Below are 25,703 nucleotides of genomic sequence, written 5' to 3' on the forward strand. Positions count from 1 at the left end.
CCTGCTCTTCCACTCTCAACTCACATGGGCTACAAATACTTCAACACATACCCCCATCTTGTTCTCTCCTATTTAAACATCAACTCGTTACTCACTAGCCTCCAGTGTCTTCTTCATCATCATCATCAACATCACTGGCGTGTGTTTTCACACACACAAACACACACCTCATCTTACCTGAATTATTTTGAGCACTTTGCATTTCAGAAATAAGAGGACATTTCTTACTACCAAATTTGCAATAAAACTTCTTGAAAGGCTTAGCTCCTTTTTCAAAAGATGTACCTAGTGCTAAATCTATTCAATTGGAATTAGTAGTTTCTATTACCTCCTTCTACTACTTTGAAAACCTTGATCAATTCAATATTTAACCTAAATTGCAAGAAATACAGTCCCTGTTTTTTATAATTTCATTATTTAAACTAGGTATTATTCTGGTAACCGAGCACCACAATTCCTCAAAGACTAACGAATATGCTGGGGCCCTGAACTGCTTCCAATACTCATTGTGCGGTCTAACCAGCTTATTGTAAAACTTCTATCCCCCTAGTTACATTGGATGGTATTCCCTATGACAAGCCTGATGAAGAGCTTCCTATCCCATCAGCAAAAGTTACTTATATAAGATTATTTTCTATATCTGCTCATAAGAGTTAAGATTTATGTATATCAAGTCACCATTTCTCTAATCCTTGGCTTTTCAATATTTATATAACACTACATCTTAGATGTACATCTTAAGATTTTTTTGCTTTTGGCTGGTGGCTTACAGTCAAATAGCAAGTGGCTATCATAGTCATTTTTCTTCTGATCACAAGAAACCTTTCGACATTGTTAATCTGGTACGCTGCAAGTTCTATTTTCGTTTATTGGAACAGCAGGGGCAGATGGTGGAGGAGCTCCCTGGCCTCATTCTTAGTGAAACTAGGCCTGAAGCCACAGTGGTGCTTGTTTCTAGCTGCCAGAGTGAGGAGACGAAGCTGTTGTGCTTCACCGGAGGCAGTGTAGAGTGATGTCTGTAAGCAAGTTGCCGCTGCCCTCCCAGGGTTTCACTTGGCAGAAGACAAGCTCTGTCATGGTCAAATGCAGATTTTTTGGCGACACGCAATGGACTCGGGCCTCACTTTTCAGCTGCCGGGGGAGAGGCATCAGAGTCATAGCACTCTACCGGTGGTGGTGCAGTGCAGTTGCGGTAGACTGAAGATTTCAATTCGACTGAGGGATATGGACTATGCACATATATATTTGTCTGGTTGTATTTTTACTAATATTCTATATGTGCCTGTATACTTGAGGATTGGGCCTCTAAGCTGCGTAATCGCCTAGTGGGCAGCAGGGCTGGTCAAGAAATGATCCTGGTGGACGGCGAGGTCTGGACTACATACGTGCATATTTTGCATGGTTACATTTTTACTAATATTCTAAATGTGCTTGTATATGTGAGGATTAGGCCTTGCCGCGGTCAAGGGGGTGGGGGAGGGGAGCGTTGGGACTCTTTTATTCCGTGAATGTGTTCTTGTGTGTGACTGTTGGTAATGTGTTTAGCACCTTGACCCCGAGGCAACAATGTCTCGTTTGGCTGTAGTCATGAGTATTTATGTACGGTTGAATGACAATTATAATTGAATTGAATGTCTAAAATGAATAATAACATTGAGCACTATCTTACTCAATTTTTAAACTTTTTGAGACAAGATTTTCAACAGAGGTACCTCCAGGATGTCTTCCTTTTTCCTTAGCCATGGCTTCACCTCTACAGAGCCTTCAACCTCACTCAGCCTATTTATTATCTGCTATCACTCTTCTACAGACAGTGTCATTACAGGGTTCCCCTGGCCATCACCACCCACTTACCAGTTTTCACATTCAACAGAACATCCTTCCCAATTTGATACACCTTCAACAAGATTCTACCACCAGACACACCCTCTCATATTTTAAGGACCTTTGCAACTTTGCATTCAAAATGTTCTCAGCTACTTCCCAAAATCCTAGGAATGGATACCAATGACTCCAGGGATTTGTCATTTTTTTAGTTCCCCCTCATGCCATTGTTTTGAAGAGAGTGAATCCCTGATTTAGTATTCATTTTTTTGAGATATTTAGAATGTTACCTCATTCTTCCACTGTAAACAGTGATCTATATTAATCATTTAACATGTGTGTCCATTTTTTGAAATTTCAGTAGCACATGTATCCAAAACAAAAGACTTGGACATCATTCACAAAGTCAAGAGAATTATCACTGGACTCAATAGAATCCCTCAAAGTGGACCAATAATTTTTAACAATACTTGGGAATCTACAGAATGGGTGGTGAAATAAATGATGGTTGCTAATTACCATGGGGAAAATTTAGAACTCGTGGCCTGGGAAAGTAATACTCATCATCTCAAAGCAGGATTAGCACTGTTGCATCAAGATTTAATAAGGAAAAATAAATATGTCGAAGACTAAAATGATGACCCTTACCACTGGTCAGGAATTTTTTTCATTTTTAAATTTTTTTATTAGTTATTATTGAAAATCGACAACAAAAAATACATTAAAATAATCAAGTCAATATATCAATATGTATAGGAATTATTGTTATTTACTGTGTTAGTTTTCTTCTTTTCATCAGTAATATATTAGATGCAATTAATCCTGTTGCTATCAGAAAGCATAAGCACACACAAAATGTGGTAGAACTAGTCGACTATTACCTTAAAGATCCAGTGATCTGATTTGACCCCAGACTGCACGAAATCAGCAGATTCCCTCTATAATTGTCTGGGTGTTCCCTCACACTCCAAACCGTTGATAAGCTAATTGGCCACTGGTGTATAAATGAGAGGTAGAATCCGAGGGAGATGATGGGAACACAACAAAAGGACACTAGTACAGATGGTGCTAATGATTTGGGTGGACAGAGTTCCCATGCTGTGACTCTCCTGCTATGATTCTATGACTATCAGCATAAATCTCCCACATAAAATTGTTCAGACAATACATTCCAAAATAGTGATTGATAAATACATTTTATGAAGAGGCCTGTACCAAGATAGTTAGATGGGGTCAAATATCAATCAGCTATTATCTAACTGCTCTGATTAATTGAATGGACTCCTGTTCTTGTGGATTACACTAGGCAGTCTCGGAAGAAATGTTGTAATCTACTAGCTGTACAAGATAGCCAAGGGTCTTTGCTAACAAGCAACGTGAAAGCAGGCCTTGTAATTCTAACTTGGGTAACTACACATTGGGACCAAATACTGACCTTACTCAAAAATGACAGCCAGTACAGCTTTAAGATAATCTTATTACCTTCCAACATCAAACCACACCATAATTAGAGAGAAGAGATTTACTGGGGCCATGCCAAATCCTCAACTTTGAACTATCACCTTTATGTTGCATTGGGTGATGTGGAGCACAGATGAGAAATCAAGGTCAATAAATTATGTCAGTATTTCAGTTAGGGCCTCTTGGATATATATCAAAGAGCACTACTACAGTGATTGGAGAAATGGTAGAAAAACGTACTTACAAACTCTAATTAGGATCTGAGGGGAAGGACACACAGTGACATCTAGAATTCATTACGTATGACATTATGTACCCACCTGTATTCCTGAAGTGGTAAAATAAGGAATTTCAAACTTCACGCTGATCGGGGGCTTCCCCTCCTTATCTTCAGCTTCCACACTAGGAAGCCCAAAATGTGCTCTCATCAGATACTCCTTCCCACCCTATAGCAAAGAGGGAACTCATTAGCCAAGTCATTATTTATTTACAGAATGAGCTTTTACTGCATTTATCATCCATTCACAATTGCCCATTGGTAGTGATTGGGAGCTGCTACCCTAAATTACTACAGTTCAATGGTACCATTGGAAAGGGGGGTTCAGCGTGAAATCCAGTGGTGATGAAACAATGGTATTTATTCCAAATCAAGATGGCGTGTGACTTAGAAAGGAACTTACAAGGTGTGCTAGTGTATGCGTAAAATGATTGGTATCCCATCAACCCCACTAAACATTTATTCCTTCCGTCACTGATGCATAGCCATGGCAAAATCTGCAGAGCACTCTGTAGTTCATACTCAGTGCATTGGTGGTGGCAGGAATATATTTTTCAAAATGTGTAGCAGGTTCAAATCTGTGAACTGTTTTGGGCTATTGAAGCATATGCATCCAGGCAAATGGGATTTCAGGCCTTGTACACAGCAGAAAGACTGCAGCACAAGGCCAGTCCCTTTGTGCAAGATATCCATCTTCAAGTCTGCTCTTAGAACCATCATATTTTTGTGACTAATTTGCATTGAATCTTGCATCCCACCATTCCCCACCCACCCACATCACTATCGGGCTTTGTTTTCTTTTTCTCTATTCATTTTCAGCAATTGAGTGTTGTTGACAATTGGAGCCCACACTGCCCATCTCTGACTGTCCTCAAGAACGTGGTAGGGTGAGTTCTCTTTTTAGACCACCACAGCCCTGGGGAAGATGCTCTCACAGGGCTATTGGGGAGGGTGCTCCAGGACTTAGATCTGGTGTTGATGAAGGAATGGCAATCTCAGAATAGATCAAAACAGTGGGCAACTTGGTTGGGAACCTGCAAGTAGCACCATCCCTTTTCATTTGCTGCTCTCGTCCTTCTTTGTAGAAAGAGATCATGAGTTTGAAAGTAGCCAGGGTGAGCGATGACAGTACATTTTGCAGAAGATACACACCATTGACACTGTGCACCGGTGGTAGTGGGAAGAATGTTTAGCCTGGTGGATGGGCACCGGTGGTAGTGGGAAGAATGTTTAGCCTGGTGGATGGGCACCGGTGGTAGTGGGAAGAATGTTTAGCCTGGTGGATGGGATGTATTCTGTCTTGAGGATTATTGGAGCTGCAGTCATTCTGACAAATCAGGAGTATTCCAGCACATTGCTGACTTGTGCCTTGGATAGAAAAGCCTGGGGAGCCAGATTTGCTACTCACAACAATATACCCAATCTCTCATCTGAACCTTCTGCATGGTATATATGTGACTTTCCAGTTAAGTTTCTATGTTGACCCCCCCACCCCCAAGGATATTGATTGTGGGAAATTAGACGACAACAGTACCACCAGAATGGCAAGGGTGGATTGCCTGACTTATTGTTGTTAGAGATGGTTCTTACTTGCTATCTTATCAGTCCATGTTTAAAATCTTGTCTAGGTCTTTATACATGCAAGTAAGGGCTGCTTTATTTGCTAAGGGTTATGAGTAAAACTGAACATTGCACAGTCATCAGCAAACATCCCAGGGTGAGCTTACAAACGAAAGAAAGTCTTTGATGAAGCCACTAAACATGGCTTTAAAACAATTGTGACACACAAGAATCAATGTTTGTAGAACTTGTTAATATATTCAGAGAAAGCATGAACAAAGGTCTTACTGGAAATGACTTGATCGACCACACAATTTCACTGCTTTCTGGCACCCACTTCACATTTCCCACGGTGGTCTTAAACTTGGGCGAATCTGCATCATTAGGGACTGGAATGTGAATCTCAACATTATTGGCTGTCGATCTACGTTTGAATTGACTCTTGGCCTGAGGAAAGAGATTAAATGCATTAGGTATTGTCGAGTTAATGCCACAACAATGTTAGTATTGGTTAACAGTCAGGTTAATGACTTTTTAACATTTGCAGGCAGTTATTTTCAACAGCAAGCATTCTGACTTTTGACACTTACTAAAAATTTATTCATTTACGGGATGTGGGTGTCGCCAGCTAAGCCAGCAGTTATTGCTCGTCCTTAGTTTCCTTGAGAAGGTGGTGATGAGCTGCCTTCTTGAACCGCAGCAGTCCCTGAGGTGTAGGTACACCCACAGTGCTGTTAGGGAGGGAATTCCAAGATTTTGACCCAGTGACAATGAAGGATCAGTGATATGTTTCCAAGTCAGGATGGTGCGTGACTTGGAGGGGGATTTCCAAGGCATCTGCTGTTCTCGTCCTTCTAAATGGTAGTGTTCGTGGGTCTGGAATGTGCTGCATGGTGTGTGTTGCAGTGCATCTTGGAGATAGTACACACTGCTGCAACTGTTTCATAGATGGTGGAGGGACTGGATGCTTGTGGAAGGTGTACCAGTCAAGTGGGCTACCTTGTACTGGATGGTGCCAAGTTTCCTGAGTGTTGATGGAGCTGCACTCATCTAGGCAAGAGGCGAGTATTCCATTACACTCCTAACCTGAGCTTCGTAGATGGTGGGCAGGCTTTGGGGAGCCAGGATGTGAATTGCACGCCACAGGATTCCTAGCCTCGACCTGCTCTGGTAGCCATATAGCCGGTGTTTATATGGCTAGACCAGTTCAGTTTCCCATCAGTGGTAACTCTCAAGATGTCGATAGTAGGAGGTTTAGTAGGTGATGCCACTGAATGTTAAGGGATGATGGCTAGAGCCTCTCTTGCTGGAGATGGTTATTGCCTGGCACGTGAATGTTACTTGTCACTTGTCAGCCCAAGGCTGGATATTGTCCAGATCCTGCTGTATTTGGGTATGAACTACTTCATTATCTGAGGAGTCACAAATGGTGCAGAACTACTTTGGCCAGAGATAATGTGGAATGATAGATGTTAAATAAAACTTATAGTTTGTATGTATTCATTTCTGTATATTACTAACACCCAAATTAAAATGTGGCATAAAGTTTAGCATAATTTATATCAAAATGCTGTAAAACTAGATTATTCATGTATTGTAAATATATTAAACAAAAACAGAAAATGCTGAACAAACTCAGACATTTTCCAGCATCTGTAGTGCTGTTGATTTTCATTTTCAGCTCAACATGTTAAAAACTACATGGAGGCCTATAAAAATCCTATACAGTTTCAAGCATTTGTCCTTTATGCCACAAAGCTGATATTGAAGTACATAATTCCAAAACATGGAAGGAAGATTTCAGTGTTGTACAACTCAAGCTGGCACGACAGTGAAAGAGAGTAGCACAATGGGTTTCTATTAGGCAACATAAACCTGAAAGTGGCTGACAGCCTAGTGATATGAAACATACAGATTTCAGCGTCTATAAGGAAGCAGCAAGTCAGCCCATCATGCATGCAATGGCTCTATGAAATTGCACAGAAATTAATGCTTTCTCTAGAGCCTTTTTTTAAAATCTTTGTACATATCCACTTCCATTTTAAGTTGCTGCGGACTCTGCTTCCATTATTTTCTTCTGGGAATGCTTTCAGCAAATGAACCTGGTGACTGCTAATGCTTTCACGCAAGGTGCACTTGCATCATTAGCCTTGCTGCAACTTGGCTGAGCTTAATGAGTTAACTACTGGCTTGGAATGACTGTGCAGTACATGCTACACAATCCTATGTGAACTATTGATTGTCTGATACACTATGCCCTAAACCTCTGATGTTCATTGCTCACCACATTTTATATATACACACAATTTGCATGCACAGTACAGGCAAAGTAAAGTTTGCTGCCGGTTACAACTCAGAGTCAGACAGAAAATTGGGTCTCATTACTCATATTAGCATTCTTATAACATATTTTCCACAGTACAGCTTATCTGGAAATACAGAGAACAAAATCCAACTGTCACAGAAGGAGACACACATTTTCTACAAGTTGATAGTCCTGATAACGCTGCAAGTTATGGTCAGTGCTAAGAATAGAACATGATCATGCATGATTTTGAGCAGAGGTGGCATCACACCCTTTGCTAAAGTCACATATTCAATAACTGTGTGGTTCCAAGTGGATCAATAGGGGCTGATACATCCAGAGCTAAAACAGATTCAATGGGTCGAGATGTGTGGCGAAAGAATTGTCAATGTCTCAGGTTGAGATTGTGCTTCAGGACTGAGGGTGGAGATGAGACATATTCAATTTAAAGTGGAGAGGGGGAGGGTTGAGACAGAGACCGGTAGGAAATATGTAGACCAAGAAGGGGTGAAGGGTGATGGGCAGCTTGAGGGGTGCAGTTGGGAGTCAGAGGCAGGTGGGGTATAGGTGGATACAACACTCACAACACGCTGGAGGAACTCAGCAGGTCGGGCAGCATCCGTAGAAACGATCAGCCAACGTTTCGAGCCGGAACCCTTCGTCAGGACCGTAGGGGGAAGGGGCAGAGGCCCTATAAAGAAGGTGGGGGGAGGGTGGGAAGGAGAAGGCTGGTAAGTTCCAGGTGAAAAATCAGTAAGGGTCGGGTTTTTCACCTGGAACCTACCAGCCTTCTCCCTCCCACCCTCCCTCCACCTCCTTTATAGGGCCTCTGCCCCTTCCCTCTACAGTCCTGACGAAGGGTTCCGGCCCGAAACGTTGGCTGATCGTTTCCACGGATGCTGCCCGACCTGCTGAGTTCCTCCAGCATGTTGTGAGTGTTGCTTTGACCCCAGCATCTGCAGATTATTTTGGGTTTATAGGTGGATACAATTGCTGGAGGATGATAGTGAGGACACAAAGGCCACTAGTGCTGGAATCACTCTGATTCTACCAAGTACACTCATTTATCCTGTGCTTTCTTGACCCAAATTATTCACACCACAGGTTAAACAATGTATTGTAAATGACAGATGTAGTTTTACTTCAAATGGGAACCTGACCTGCTGATTGTATTGGGAGATCCAATGAATTTTATCTATCTTTAACCTTCAATCCTCAATTAAAATTGCATCATGAAGTACAAAAGGGAAGTTAAAAGAAATATGATTGTGAGTCTATTCCAAATGGATAGCAGCTCATTTGGCCCATACTTCTAAAACTTTAACAGGTGATAGATGCTTTTGAACATGAGTTCATTCTATTTGGAGTTTTATTTCCAAAGGAGTTAGAAGTTAGAAAAGAACAGGTTACCTTAATCATGTATTCAATCCGGCTGTGGGAATGCTTCTCAATCACAGACTCGATCCAAATTAGAGGTTTGACCTGATCATAAAGATGCAAGATCATTAGTACTCTCTGTGACTTCAGTTTAGTAATGAAATTTAAACAAGGTATGTGTTCTTTGCAGGGTTAACCTACGTTCAATCCAAATAAAATATTCATTAGCTACTACAAGAGTGAAACGATATTCTATGCAGACATACACTGTTCTAACTCTTCACCAAATCCATTTCACAGGTAAAGTGACTTTAAATAATTCAATAAAGATAGTGTATGCAACCTGGCTACATGTTAGAGATTATTTAGCTCTAATAAGCTATCTTTGCCACGTGAATTCAAGCAGGAGCGTAGATGCGCAGGGTGTTCATACTTTCTTCAGAACACTGCATTTCACAGCTTCTCCATATTAATTTATCCGATGACAGGTTTGGAGAATAAGCCAAATGCAAATCAATAAATACAGAAGTATACACAAGAAATTAATGCCAAATAAACAAAGTAGTAATTTCCTTTTTGTAGCCCAGGAACTAATGTAATACAAGCCATAGAAAAAAATCTAAAAGCCTTTAGGATCTAATAGGAAATGGCAAACTGGATCCAAAACTGGGTAGAAGGCATTTCTCTGGCTAGGAGACTGGAGTGAGCGGAGAGTCACAAAATAATAGGGAGTCCATTTAAGAATGAACTGAGGAACGAATTTTTTTCATTCATGGCTTAATGATTGTATTCATATCACTTTTTTAAAGAATGAAAAAAGTCAGTGGACGTAAGGATAGGGCATGAAATTGGCATTTGATAATTAGATGGGTGTTTAATGGTCAGGAAACATTGTAGGCAAAAAAATCCATTTCTATACTCTATTAGCCTTGATCGTGTAAATGGCAGAGCAGATTCTCAATGGTCAGAAAAAAGCACTTATTGTCTCTTATGTTCTTCTTTGGAATAGTAGAATACAGGAAGCAATTGTGCCTACATTATCAAGTGTGCTCAAAAAAAAAAGACATCACATGTCTGGCCCCAAACTTTTAGCTTGTTCATTCAATACTGATCTGTCCCAGTCCTCAATTCCTCCTGCATGGCAATTCCACAATATTTAAAAATGTATCTGCTTCCTCCTGAATTACCTCCAGTAATCTAGTCTGCATAATCCTCCAGGGTGGAGAGTTCCAGAAGTTTACCGCCACCTGCGAGGAGTTCTAATGCAGCTCAGAATTAAATAAACACCCCCATTCGTCCCCCCCCATCCCTCTCCACTGATCTCCCTCCTGGCACTTATCCTTGTAAGCGGAACAAGTGCTACACATGCCCCTGCACTTCCTCCCTTACCACCATTCAGGGCCCCAGACAGTCCTTCCAGGTGAGGCAACACTTCACCTGTGAGTCAGCTGGGGTGATATACTGCGTCCGGTGCTCCCGAAGTGGCCTTCTATATATTGGCGAGACCCGACGCAGACTGGGAGACCGCTTTGCTAAACACCTACGCTCTGTCCGCTAGAGAAAGCAGGATCTCCCAGTGGCCACACATTTTAATTCCACGTCCCATTCTGACATGTCCATCCACGGCCTCCTCTACTGTAAAGATGAAGCCACACTCAGGTTGGAGGAACAACATCTTATATTCCGTCTGGGTAGCCTCCAACCTGATGGCATGAACATGGACTTCCCTAACTTCCGCTAGTGCCCCACCTCCCCCTAGTACCCCATCCGTTATTTATTTTTATACATACATTCTTTCTCTCACTCTTTTTCTCCTTCTGTCCCTCTGACTATACCCCTTGCCCATCCTCTGTTACCTGCCCCCCCGCCTTTCTCCCCAGATCTCCTGTCCCATGATCCTCTCATATCCCCTTTGCCAATCACCTGTCCAACTCTTGACTCCATCCCTCCCACTCCTGTCTTCTCCTATCATTTTGGATCTCCCCCTCCCCCTCTCACTTTCAAATCTCTTACTGATTCTTCCTTCAGTTAGTCCTGACGAAGGGTCTCGGCCTGAAATGTCGGCTGTACCTCTTCCTAGAGATGCTGCCTGGCCTGCTGCGTTTACCAGCAACTTTGATGTGTGTTGCTTAAATAAACACCAGTGTTTATAAGGCAGTTGTATGACTGGGAAAAACTTTGGAAACCACCACTTATTGATGCCCATTTCCTTACTTAAGGACTCATTCAACAATCAAGGTTATGGAACATGTTGCATTTGGTGTTCTGATGAGTTAAAATAGATCAAGATAAATAACTTTAAGCTCACCAGCACCTCCACTTACACAGGAGGCTAAAGAAATTTGGCTTTGAAATTCATCAAATTTTATCAATGAACCACAGAAAGCAACCCATCTGGATGCATCACAATTAGGTATGGCAGCTTAAGAGCGCAAGAAACTGCAGAGAGCTGTGGACATAGCTCAGGGCATCATGGAAACCAGCCTCCCTCTCCATGGACTCTTGACTACATTTCACACTGCCTTATAAAGCAGCCAACATAATCAAAGACCACACCCACATCTGTTTCTGTTCTTCCCCCCTCCCACTGGAAGGAAAATATAAAAAACTTAAAATTATATACCATAAGGCCCAAGGACAGCTTCTTATCCAGTGGTTATAAGACTTTTGAACTGTCCTCTATTACGATAAGATGAACTCTTGACCTCACAATCTACCTCATTATGACTTTGTCTACCTACACTGCACATTCTCGGCAACTATAACACTATTCTGCACTTTATTACTGTTTTACCTTGTAATAACTCAATGCATTGTTGTAATGAATTGACCTATATAAACCGTATGAAAAACAAGTTTTTCACTGTACCTTGGTACATGTAACAATAATGGACCACTGTATTTGTCATGGTTGAACATTTTGTTCTATGGCTTTTAAAATCAAAACAAGGTAATTAACAGAAAGTACAGCACAATAAAGACATCCAGATTCTCACACTTACAGCTGACCGATTCAACAGCTGTCCATTCATCTCCTGCCATGCTACCTCTTTAGTCATCTTGCCCAACAGATATCCTCCTCTTCATAACCTCAACCCAGCCTAACAAGTTCTTATTCTTACAATTCAAAATCATTGTGTTAAATCAATAGCTTCCTTCTCCCTTCTAAATTCTCTGTATGGCTTCTTTAAAAAGATTCTGATCAGGTGTAATAAAAATGCAAGAAATGGATTTCGATATTGAAACCCTCAGTATTGGTTTTAGTAAATTTAAACACTATCAGCTTACTGTCATATACTATGGCCTTCATTTCATTAACAGTTGGCCACAAAAGGAAGCAGTGTCACTATGTGATTTTTCATTTGATCAATGGACTAAAAAGTACTTTAATAGCCTGCTGATAATTAATTGTGAATTCAAAGCAGTCCTGCAAACTGCTAGAAGGGATACCAGGCTTCACCTAGTCAGGCCTGCTCATCCAAACTCAGCACAAGGCTTGGTACTTACGTGTGTATTTAAACGATAAGACATCAGCTCAAACTCTCCATCAGGTGGAATGAAAGATATCGTTCTGTCATTCTCAAATCTCGACAGCCGTACACATTGGTGAAATTTCACATCTTCTAACTCTACAGATTTGCTTTTCCCTCCTGCCTCAGGAAAGAAAGAGAACCTCTGTAACAGGTTTATATGCCAGCCTCTAATCTTGTTCAAAAGGAATTTTTAAACAGTTTGTCAACTACTATTCTTAAACACAAACACTTTAAGAACCAACCAGTGATTTTCTAACTCTAAACAAAAATTATGATATTGTATTACATGCCAGAAGTAAGTGGCTTTACAAGCTCCTCTGTTACAGGTTTGTAATATATTAATAAGCCAAAATCGAGGCAACTTGGTGCCAAATTTTGTTTAACAATAGTTACCTAACAATAGGTACCTACACTTTTCCACGGGATTACCAATTTGGCATTTTAGGTAAGAGATTCTGTATGCCTATTAGTTTTCAATCTTTGAGAATCTCAGGTGAACTTAATAAAATAGTAACTGCACTTTCAGTTATGTGCTCATTATGACAAGGATACAACATTTTTACAAGTTCTTAAATACTGTTAAACAGGCAATCATTTCATAATGGATTGAATCTATGATTATTTGCGAGGTCTCGCTGCTTCTCTGTTATCCCTAGAAAACAGCTTCCTGTAATGAATTTCACAGTTTGCTGGGCAACTATTAAGCAACTCTATCGCTTTTTCCATAGGTTTCCGCTTCTTTTGTCTTCTGCTTTAATCTTTTTAAAGTGGATCAATAATCTGAGCCTGCCTTTGAATTCCAAACATTATTTTCAGTCCTTCTTTTGGGTCGGCAATTTTGGCCAAGATGGTTATTAACCCTTGGTACATAGGGAGGTCTCATGATTGGCCACTGCATGTGATAACGCAACTCCTTCAATTCAAAGTTCAAAGCAAATTTATTATCCTAGAACATCATGTCATCATAAACACCCCGAAATTCGTTTTGTTGCAGTTGTAATCAGTAAATCCAAGAAACATAACAGAATCATTGAAAGACCACATCCAACAGAACAGACAACCAACGTGCAAAAAGACAACTACACAAATACAAAATAAAAGAAATAAATAAGCAATAAATATTCAGAATAGGACTTGAAAAGTCATTGAAAATGAATTCATAAGTTGTGGGAACAGTTCAGTGATGGGGCGATTGAAGTTGAGTGAAGTCCTCCCCTTTGGTTCACAGGAGTGATAGTTGAGGGATAATAACCATTCCTAAATCTGGTGGTGTGGGTTTCTGTAGCAGTGAAAAGAGAGTGGTGGTGGCCCTTGATGATAGATGCTGCTTTCCTGCCACAGCACTGTGTAGATGTGCTCAGTAGTGGGGAGGGCTTTACCCATGAATGGCTGGGCCGTCCGTATCCACCAGTTCTTGTAGGCTTTTCCATTCATGGACATTGATGCTTTCATGCTAGGCCATAATGCGATCAGTTAATATATTTTCCACCTCATATCTATAGGAGTTTGTCAAAGTGTTAGATATCATTCCAAATCTTTGCAAACTTTTAAGGATGTAGAGGAGATGCCATGCTTCCTTCGTAATTGCACTTACGTGCTGGGCCCAGAACAGGTCCTCTGAAATGATAATACCGGGGAATTTAAAATCGCTGACCCTCTCCACCTCTGATCCCCTGATGAAGACTGGCTCATGGACCTCCAGTTTTCTCCTCCTGAAGTCAAAAATCAGTTCCTTGGTCCTGCTGGCATTGAGTGAGATGCTACGAGACCACTCAGTCAGATTTTCAATCTCCCTCCTATATGGTGGTTCATCACCGCCTTTGATTCGTCCAACGACAGCGGTGTCGTCAGCAAATTTAAATATGACACTGGAGCTGTGCTTAGGCTCACAGTGATAAGACTAAAAGTAGAGGGAGAGGCTAAGCACACAGCCTGGTGATGCACCTGTGCTAAAGGAGATTGTGGAGGAGTTGTTGTTGTCAATCAGAAGTAACTGGTGTCTGAAAGTGAGGAAATGTGTAGTTCTTGAAGCGTATTGATTCGTTCTGATGGGATGATAGTATTAAATACCAAGTCGTAGTCAATGAAGAGCGTCCTTGCTATGCAGATGTTCAAGGGCTGAGTGAAGAGCCAATGAAATGGCATCTGCTGTGGACCTGTTGTGATGGTAGACAAACTGAAGCAGATCCAAGTCACTTCTCAGGCAGGAGTTGATGTGCTTCATCACCAACCTCTCAAAGCATTTCAGCAGTGTATCTAAGTGCAACTGGACAACAGTCATTGAGACAGATTACCGCGTTTTTCTTCCTCATCGGTTTAATTGAAGCTGCTTGACGCAGGTGGGTATATCAGACTGCCGAACGAGAGGTTAAAAATATCGTGAACACTCCAGACAGTTATCAGCACAGAACTTTAGTAATCAGCCAAGTACCCCATTGGGGCCAGATGCTTTCTGTGGGTTCACCTTCCTAAAGGATACTCTCACATCAGCCTCAGAGATAAATCACAGGGTCATCGGGGGCTGTGGGCACTTGTGAAAGTTCCTGCAGTCAAAGCACGCATAGAAGGCACTGAGTTTATCTGGGACTATTTTTATAAAGTCCATGACAACCGTGATGTATTCATTCAGATCCTCTGATAAGTCTTTGAACATGGCTCAGTCTGCTGACTCAAAGCCATCCTGTAGCCACTTCTCCACCTCTTGCAATCACCATTTTGTTGTCCTTGTCTCTGGTGCCCTTCTCTTTAGTCTCTGCCTGTACGCAGGTAGGAGGACAGCCAAGTGATTAGATTTCCCGAAATGCAATCTAGGCAAGGAACAGTGGGCATTACTTATCTTAGTATAGCAATAGTCTAGTATGATGGGCCCCCTGGTGCTGCAGGCTATGATGATGATGATGATAATCGGGCAAATATTTCTTCAAACAAGCCTGACCGAAGTTCCCGACTATAATTTGAAATACATCAAATGATAACGAACCCCATGTGAAACTTCTCCATTTTGCCATCTCTTGAGTTGGGAAGTGGTCTCCTACCAATCCCACAACCCAACAAAGGACACAGCTGAGAAACATCACAAGTTGTTGTAACAATTGCCCAGAAGGAAATTTAAAAAAAAAATTGAGAAGTTACACCCAGCCATCTTTTATAGCAATTGTGTAGGCTGGCATCTTCATAAAATTTGTTCCAAATACTCTCTGCACACATTTCTGGAGTGAACTGATACCCTAGCTCTTCTTAGGGGTTTCAATCAACAACACATGGGTGCCCAGTCTGGGGCACAGAAGGACTGTTGCTGGTACAAAGGCTAAAAGATTCATCTTCACTGGCTGGTAGATGCGATGGGGAAGGGGTTAATTTCCATCAATTCACAGAGTTATCAAAATGAGGCAGAGATCCATTACAGCAAAAATGCCCAACGTGGAGCTAATGATGACTGTACTTCAAACAGACATTTGTTTGACTGAAACACTTTTGAATGGTCTGCAGACATTAAAGGTGTTAAAGTCAATTAACATTGATCTTTTCCTGACTGAAGAAACAGAAGCAATGTAGATCACAAAATAAATTTTATTTGTTACAATGAAAACTATACTTCTTTGCTCACGAATTTTCTCTGCCATTGTTTCTGACTTATCAGTCCACAACTGAAAAGTATACTAAGTTTGTTCCTGAATTACTAGCTTGAATGCTGGATATCACTAGCTTATTTGTGTTATACTAAGGTACTCAAAATGTGCTACACAAAGACAAAACAAAAATAGAAAATGGTGGAAATACTCAGCAGGCCAGGCTACATTTGTGGAAATATAAACAGAACTGAAAAAGACGATACAAGAAGCTTAAAGCCTCATGGAGGGTGAAAGAGGGTGCATTTCTGATAGGGTAAAACCAGTGACCAAGGAGTCTTAGCAATAAACAAGGTTAACTGGTAAGTTAATGGGAGAAGTTAGCAGGTGAGCATAAAAATGAAAGAAACAAAAGAATGTAGGAGTTGTGAAACGCAGAGCACAAACCCAGCAGGCATATTCTCCAATCTCCTAGAGCAGCGGTCCCCAACCACTGGGCCGCAAAGCATGTGCTACCGGGCAGTGAGGAAACGATACGAGTCAGCTGCACCTTTCTTCATTCCCTGTCACGCACTGTTGAACTTGAACACAGGGTTGCCAACTGTCCCGTATTTGCCGGGACATCCCGTACATTGGGCTAATTGGTTTGTCCCATACTGGACTGCCCTTGTCCCGTATTTCCCCCGCTAAGGTAGAGCGTTCCTCTGAAACCTTTCGTGCCGAAATGGCGTGAAGTGAAGCAGCAATTACCATTAATTTATATGGGAAAAATTTTTGAGCGTTCCCAGACCCAAAAATTAAACTAACAAGACATACCAAGTAACACATAAAACCGAAAATAACTAACACTAACATATAGTAAAAGCAGGACTGATATGATAAATACACAGCCTATATAAAGTAGAAATAATGCATGTACAGTATAGTCGGGAAGATGAAGACAAAACCGATTTGTGGGGGGGGAAAAAAAATCAGCATGTATGCGCGTGCGCACACAGGTGCCTGCGCAAGGCTTCATGGTTATGGTAGTCTTTCCTGGGGTAAAGTGTCCTGGGATTTGACTGCTACTTTTGTCCCTTATTTCAGAGTGAGAAAGTTGGCAACCCTAACTGTAAAAGACATGTTGAGGTGAGTTTAACCCTACTTGAACACCCAACACCCCCTGGTCGGCCGGCCTCCAAGACTATTGTCAATACTAAACTGGTCTGCGGTGCAAAAAAGGTTGGGGACCCCTGTCCTAGAGAAAAGAAGAATGGCAAAAAAAATAAGCTGAGCTAATACTACATAGGCTGACTGAACTACATGCAGTCTAATCTGCTGAGTATTTCCAGCACAAGCAGTTTTTTTAAAATATTTTCATTAGCACTGACATATATTTCATATTTCTCATGAAATAAGTATAATAGGTAACATCAAACTCAGCCACTTCTTTGAAAAAAATTTCTTGCTGAGAAAAAACAAGTTAACAAGAGTTTTGTTTTCATTAGAGATTTGGCTTTGGGAAATATACAACACAGAACTGCTTTAATGCAGTAAAATTACATGACAGATATTTTCCTAAAGGTTTGTTACAGCCAAGTCAGTTCCTAACTACAAGACTACAACACAAGAACAGCTGGCACAAACAAGATTGTTGGTGGTTTAAGTGCAACAGATCATTACTGACAATATAACATCTGGAAATTCATTGGTTTAATAAAAATAACATTTGGATTTTTAAAATACCTTCTGGTTAATCTTCTAAAATGTGTTTGTGTTCTCATTTCACTAACAGCACTGAAGACCATGACAACTAGAAAGTTTGCTGATTCCACCCAGCTTAGCATATTTCCCTGGCTACACTCTTATGTACACAGTGCCTCAAGAGCAGAGACGTTTTCTACGGCAGCCTCGCCAATGTTTACCCCTGAACAACATCACAAACATACTATCTGGTCACTTTTCAGAAATTGGAAGTAATAACTTGGGTGTGTAATTGGCCAAAGAACGAGAAGCAGACAGCAGTGGGAATTAGGACTACTGCTATTTTTGCTGCTTACAAGTGACTCGGACGTGTAAACTGACCACAATTTCAAAGCTTGTGAACAATACATAACGTGGCCATGTAATAATGAAAGAAGCACACTGTTCCAAGTAAAAGGCAGATTGTGAAATTGATATAGTTTATCACTCATAATTGGAGACAGATGCATTTTAAGAAATCTAAACAGAGAGGTAGTAACAATTTGAGGTGGATGTGAGCACACAGACACTTGCATGAGATATTTGCTGACTCTTGAGAGACTGTAAAACGTACATGGTTTTATAAATATGGTGTTGAATAAATTCTAAACCTCTACAAATCTGGTTAGGTGTCAGAAAATGAGTGTCCTTTATCAAAATGTACAAAGCCACAGTGGTGAGTCACCAAGTTGGAAGTGTTCTTTTTATAGTACGGAGAGAGAAGGGAAGACCCAACAGAGGCATTAGAAACTACAAAAGATTTATGAGAAGTGGTAGAAAAATTTCCTGTTGCCAAAAAGGGTGATGAAACCAGATTCTGTTGGAACTTTCAAAACACAACTGGACAATTATTTAAAGAAGACTTTTGCAGCTATAAGGAAAAAATGAGGCATGGGACTAAATTAGACCACACTTTCAAAGAGCCCACTCAGAATGACAAGTTAAATAGTCGCCTTCTCCACTGTAACATATATGGAACATTGCACTGTGTAGATCAGCTTTCTATATTACAACATATAACTTCACTTTGAATACTTACCAACAGCAATAAAGAATGCCATGCAATGGTAGATGCATACTGAATGCAAATTCCACTGATTGCACAACATGGAGTGTGGAGTTCCACAGCAACATCTCAACTCAACATAATCTCCAGCTGGGTAAAAAAAAACCTGCCCACATACATAGCTAATTATCACTAAAGCTGGAACATAGCCTGTTTCTACCCCAGTCTCAGTTACTTGCTGCTTCATTATCTGCACTCCAACCCACTGACCTTCATTCACTCTTCTCTGCTCATGTACCTCACTGCATTTCTCCCCCAGACATTCTGTGGCTCCCACCATCTTTTTTTTTAATTTGTTCCTCCTTAAGAAAAGAAATTGGCCAAAATAAATCCTTGTTTGCTATTCAGAGAGATGCTGGCTTATCTCTGATCAAGTGTCATATTCCCATATTTGTTCTACATCTCCAAATAATAATTGACCATAATCACCTGTTTGTGATAGGAGTCCCAGAGATCCACCTTCCTCTGGAGTAGTGATTCTTACACAATCTTTTGTAAAGTCTATAAGGCACAGCATCAGCTATGATTTTGCTGAACAGTGAATTTAGGTTTTTAGGACCATATTACATTTTCCTACTGCTTTTGTTTATATCTTAGACTCCACGACCAGATTTTTGATTTCCTAAACCCAAATCTCTGTTTGCCTTAACGGTTCTCCATATCATCTTGGAAGTTTTATGAAGGTACAATGACAATCTGAGTCCCCAGAAGTTCAACCCTGGTTTACACAAGCTCTCCATGCAATTCAACAGAGTATAGGCATTATTCTGGTAAGTACACACTGACCATTGCCAAGGCCAAAAATCTATCATAAGCTATGATGCTCAAAACTGTAACATGCACCATATGTTCTCATATAGGACTTTATACAGTTGCAGCATAACTTTACTTCATTTTGTATTTCAAATCTCTCAAAATGGCATACCCTCCATTTTTCATTTTGTTTATTTTCTGTTCAAGACACTTTAATAATCTAGTTAGATGGATCCAACTTTTAAGTCTCTTTGTATCTCCATTATTTCAATGCAGTGAAAGCATCAAGATTAAATGTTTTAGGTCAAAAGTACTTGTATTATAAATATCTGTATTTAAATATTTCATAAAGAGAACAGGCTATTGGAAAGGCACAAACCTTTCACTACTGATGAAATACCTTTACAATGCAGTTACCCTTGTAAAAATGTTGAAATATAGTTACCAATTAGCACAGAAGAGTATATATATTTTTATAAAAGAGATATTAATCAATATTAGTCAGAATGAGAAGTCATTGCTCTTCTTCCTTAATGCATCTAAATGTAAATGCCTTTACATTTCCCCAGAGCTACAGTTCACCCACTCAGACTAAATTTCTTTAAATTTTATCATTTGTTTGGTGGTTTCCGTTTTACATAAATATGTTATTCAAAACAACAAGATATCTCAAAACTCAATTACCAAACTCCAAATATGCATAATATGCACCATTTATCATTTATTCGATGAAAGGATCAAACTTCCGACAGTTAACATTTGCATAAAAAAATAAGAATACTCACGGCCTGTGTTCTCAAACAATACTTTGTCATTTAGTCCAAGTCTCAGCTCTGGCATTCCTGACAGGAACACTCGCATTTTGATGGAGCCCACAATTTCACTACGTAATACATTTCCATTAGCACTTACCTAGATTGGGAGAAAGGAAGATGATCTTGACTAGAGAACAGTTTCTCATGGCTTTCCACTTCAAACACAGTCTAAAATCCTTAGAATACCGGTGACTTGTTGATTACATTTTTTCCAAATATTCAAGAAATCTTTGGCTACCTTCAGAAAGTTCATCATATTAAAGAACTTCAACAATGAAAATGGCAATTTTTTTTTTATTCACCATGTTTTCATTTAAGGGTTAATTATTACTGTAACCAGTTTCTCCAGGATGATAACTTTATTGGTTGCATAGCCTTGTCTGGAACGACAATATTAAATTATGAGTAAGAAAATAACCCAGGCTTGCAAATGATTGTTACAGAATGTATTTTCGTACAGTAAACACGGGAAGATCAAACGAGAAGTGAGAGTTTAATGTACATTTTGTACTAACCCATTACAGAAGTCTACAGGAATGAACTAACAACAATACATTGTCTTCCTCTACTGCTCCCTTCAATAGGTTTGTACATCATACAAAGCTCTTGGGCTCCAAGAATGAGATGTTTAACAAGTAAAGAAGAGATTGACAAGAGTTTGACAGGCTGGGGAAGAAAATGTGAATCAGAATCCGAATCGGGTTTATTATGAATTTTGTTAACTTAACAGCAGCAATACAATGAAATAAAAGATAGATATATGAATTACAGTAAATATATATCTATTAAATCGTTGAACTAAAATTAGTAGTGCAAAAATAGAAAAAAAAAATGTGATGTAGTGTTCATGGGTTCAATGCCCATTCAGAAATCAGATGGCAGAAGGGAAGAAGCTGTTCCCGAATTGGTGAGTGTGTGTCTTCAGGCTTCTGTACCTCCATCCTGACAGTAACAATGAGAAGAGGGCATGTTCTGGGTGATGGAGATCCTTAATAATGGACATCACCTTTCTGAGGCACTGCTCCTTGAAGGTATCTTGAATACTTCAGAGGCTAGTACCCATGATGGAGCTAATTTTACAACTTTCCGTAGCTTCTTTCGATCCTATGCAGTAGCCCCCAACACCCCCACCCCCCATACCAGACGGTGGTGCAGCCTGTCAGAACGCTCTCCATAGTACATCTGTATAAGTTTGAGCATTTTAGGTGACCAAACAAATCTCCTCAAACTCCTAATGAAATATAGCCACTGTCTTGTCTTATTTATAACTGCATCAATATGTTGGGACCAGGTGAGATATTGACACCCAGGAACTTGAAATTGTTCACTCTCTCCACTTCTGATCCCTCTGAGGATTGGTTTGTGTTCCCTCATCTTACCCTTTCTGAAGTCCACAATCAGCTCTTTGGTCTTACTGATGTCGGGTACAAGGTTGTTGCTGCGACACCACTTAACTAGTTAGTACATCTTGTTCCTGTACACCCTCTCATCTCCATCTGAGATTTTGCCAACAATGGTTGTATCATCAGCAAATTTATAGATGGCATTTGAGCTATGCTTAGCCACACAGTCACGGGTATAGAAAATACAGCAGTGGGGTAAGCACATATCGATGCGCCAGTGTTAATCATCAGCAAGCAGATGTTATTACCAATCCACACATTGTGGTCCAGTTAGGAAGCCGAGAACCCAATTGCAGAGGGAAGTACAGAGGTCCTGGTTCTGTAGCTTTTCGATCAGGACTTAAGGACAGCATCCTGACACAGGTATTTGTATTGTCCAAATGATCCAAGGCTACATGGAGAACCATTGAGATTGTATCTGCCAGAGACCTATTGTGGCAATATTCAAACTGTAGTGGCTCCAGGTCCTTGTGGAGACAGGAGTTGATTCCAGCCATGACCAACCTCTCAAAGCATTTCATCACCGTAGACATGAGTGCTACTGGATGATAGTCTTTAAGGCAGCTCACACTACTCTTCTTGGGCACTGGTGTAATTGTTGTCCTTTTGAAGCAGATGGGAACTTGCGACCACAGCAGTGAGAGATTGAAAATGACTTTGAATACACCCACCAGTTGGTTGTCACAAATTTTCAGCATTTTATCTGGGCCTGTCGCCTTGCAACCATTCACCCTCCTGAAAGATAGCTTGTCATCAGCCTCCAGGACAGAGATCACAGGGTCATCGGGTGCAGCAGGATCTTCACAGCTGTAGTTATAGTCTCAATTTCAAAGCAAGAATAAAAGACGTTGAGCTTGTCTGGTAATGAAGCATCACTGCCATTCATGATGTTAGGTTTTGCTTTGTAGGAACTAATGGCTTGCAAACCCAGCCAAAGTTGACGTGTATCTGATGTTGCCCCAAGCTTGCTTAGAATTGCTTCTTCCCTCTTGAAATAGCCCTCCGTAAGTCGTACCTGGATTTCTTTTACAGACCTGGGCCATCAGACTTAAATGCCACAGATCTAACGCTCAGCAGATATGAACCTCCTGGTTCATTTACAGCTTTTGGTTTAGGAACGTACTGCAAGTTTTCATAGGCACAAACTCATCCACACAGGATTTAATGAAGTTAGCAAAAACTGTGGCATTCTGATCCACATTTGAAGATGAATCCCTGAATACAGTCCAGTCCACCAATTCAAAGCAGTCTTGTAAACGCTCCTGTGCTTCCCTTATCCATACCTTCTTGGTCCTCACTACTGGTGCTGCAGTCTCAGTCTCTGCCTATATCCAGGCAGTAGAAGTACAGCCAGGTGATCAGACTTTCTTAAGTGTAGCACAGTAAACACTCATGATGATGGCAGAACAGTGGTCCAGTGTGTTGGTTCCTCTAGCACTATAAGCGATTTGTTGATGATAATTACTTAGTGACTTTTTCCAGCTGACCTGGTTAAAATCCCCCAAAATAATCGGGAAAGATAGAAGAAAAGCACAGAACAAATCCAGAGTTAGTAAAATCTCTAAATAAAAAAATCAAATTTTAACTGTCTTTATTTGAATGCATGGAGCTTTTACTGTCATAGAGCACTCCAGCACATGTAGTCTGTGCCGAACTATTTTTCTGCCTAGTCCCATCAAACTGCACCTGGATGATATCTCGCCAACCCCCTTTCATCCATGTACCTATCCAAACTTATCTTAAATGTTGCAATTGAACACCCATCCTATCACTTTCACTGGCAGCTTGTTCCACACTTGTTTTTGTCGTAGGAAAGCAGCATCCATCTTCAGGGACTCTCACCACCCTGGTCATGCTCCCTTTTAGCTGCTGCCATCAAAAAGATTGTACCTGACCCTCAGCACTCACACCACCTGGTTCAGGAATGGTAACTACCCCTCAACCATCAGGTTCTTGAACCAAAGGGGATAACTTCACTCAACTTCATTTACCCCATCACTAAAGTATTCCTTCAACCTATGGACTCACTTTCAAGGACACTTCATCTCATGTTCTCGATATTTATTGTTTTTTATTTCTTATTATTTTTTTCTTTTTGGTATTTGCAGTTTGTTGGCTTTTGCACATTGGTTGTATGCTCAGTTGGTGCAGTCTTCCATTGATTCTATTATGGTTATTGGTTTTATTGAGTATGCCCGCAAGAAAATAAATCTCAGGGTTATATGATGGAATATATGTACTTTGACAATAAATTTACTTTGAACTTTGAACCATCCTCTGAGTGAAGAAGTTACCCCTTAGGTTCCCCCTAAATGTTTTACCATTCATCCTAAGGGCTGTATACTAAGCCCCTCCTTTACTCCCTGTATACCCATGACTGGTTGCCACCCACAGCTCTAATCTGCTAATTAACTGTGCCAACAACACTACATTCATTGGCCTAATCTCAAACAATAACGAAGTGGCCTACAGGGAAGAAGTCATCTCTCTGACACAGTGGTATCAAGAAAACAACCTCTCCCTCAGTGTCGCAAAAACAAAGGAGCTGGTTGTGGATTACAGGAGGAACAGAGACAGGCTAACCCCTATTGACATCAATGGATCTGGGGTTGAAAGAATAAACAGCTTTAAGTTCCTCAGCATCCACATCACCGAGGACCTCACGTGGTCTGTACACACCAGCTATGTGGTGAAAAATGCACAACAGCAACACTTTCACCTCAGACGGTTGAGGCAGTTTGGTATGGGCCCCCAAATCCTAAGAACTTTCTACAGGGGCACAATTGAGAGCATCCTGACTGGCTGCATAACTGCCTGGAATGGGAACTGTACCTCCCTTAATCGCAGGATTCTGCAGAGTGGTGCGGACAGCCCAGCACATCTGTAGTTGTGAACTTCCCATGATTCAGGACATATACAAAGACAGGTGTGATAAAAGGGCCCGAAGGATCTTTGGGGGCCCTGAGTCATCCTAACCACCGTCTATTCCAGCTGCTACCATCCAGGAAATGATACCACAGCATAAAAACCAGGACCAACAGGCTCCAGGACAGCTTCTTCCACTAGGCCATCAGACTGATTAACTCATGCTGATTTGAGTATATTTCTATGTTATATTGACTGTCCTATTTATTATAAATTATTATAAATTACTATGATTGCACATTTAGATGGAAACGTAAAGTGAAGATTTTTACTCCTCATGTATGTGAAGGATGTAAAAAAAATAAAGTCAATTAAATTCAATTCTCCAGTTCCTATTCTCACACAACCTCAGGCTACGTCCACATTAGACCAAATAATTTTGAAAACACCAGTTTCGTGTAAAAACGACAGGCATCCACACTAGGCGTTTTTAAAAATACCTCTGTCCACATTAAAATGGATATTTGGGCGAATCTCCTACTGGGCATGCGCAAGACACACAGAAAACAAGCAAAGAGGAAACGGTATACTTGGTGCGCGTTTGTTCAGTAACAGACTAGAAAAACTTAAAAGGAAATTGCGAAACGAAAGACTTGGTGCGTGTTTGTCCAGAAACATTTCCTACAGCCGTAGTCTCTTCACCGATGAAAGGAATGACAACTACAACTAAATGCAATGAGGCTTGCTACTGGGCAAAAGTGAAATTTGCTGTTACCTCATTTGTTTGCCTTTACTTTTGCCATGTCTTTGTGTATTATTTTGCTGTATTTAACATGTGCAATAAAACAAGTTACTGGGCAAAAGTGACAATTGCATCTATCGAATGTTTGCACAAGCAATACATTAATAAAGCATCTTGTTAAATGTATAAAACATGTCTGCATCAGTGTTGTATTTCCATACAATGTTACATTAGGCTGTTACACATCTATTGTCAGATATTGTTGTTGTGGTGTTGGAGGTTGCGTTCAAGAAAACAATGAAATGTCGCGCTGCCACCATTTGTTCCGGCATGTCATGACAGCGGTTTTAAAATTAACCGGTTATCCCATACACACTACGCCGGATATTAGGCGTTTTCAGATTTATTCACTCTGGAGAGCGTTTCTGAAA

General features: G+C 40.6%; 1 protein-coding gene across 1 annotated transcript in view; it reads right to left on the reverse strand.

Annotated features, from left to right (window-relative positions):
• Positions 1-25,703, reverse strand: part of LOC134337585 (AP-1 complex subunit mu-1) — a 142,633-nt gene that overhangs the window by 62,301 nt on the left and 54,629 nt on the right. Inside the window, exons 6-10 of the mRNA XM_063032734.1 lie at positions 20,233-20,359; positions 12,312-12,454; positions 8,838-8,909; positions 5,411-5,569; positions 3,606-3,731 (exon numbers count right to left, since the gene is read on the reverse strand). Of these exons, the coding sequence (XP_062888804.1) occupies positions 3,606-3,731; positions 5,411-5,569; positions 8,838-8,909; positions 12,312-12,454; positions 20,233-20,359 (627 nt within the window). The remainder of the gene's footprint in view (positions 1-3,605; positions 3,732-5,410; positions 5,570-8,837; positions 8,910-12,311; positions 12,455-20,232; positions 20,360-25,703) is intronic.

The sequence above is a fragment of the Mobula hypostoma genome, chromosome 24 (genome assembly GCF_963921235.1).
Source record: "Mobula hypostoma chromosome 24, sMobHyp1.1, whole genome shotgun sequence".
Lineage (NCBI taxonomy): Eukaryota > Metazoa > Chordata > Chondrichthyes > Myliobatiformes > Myliobatidae > Mobula > Mobula hypostoma.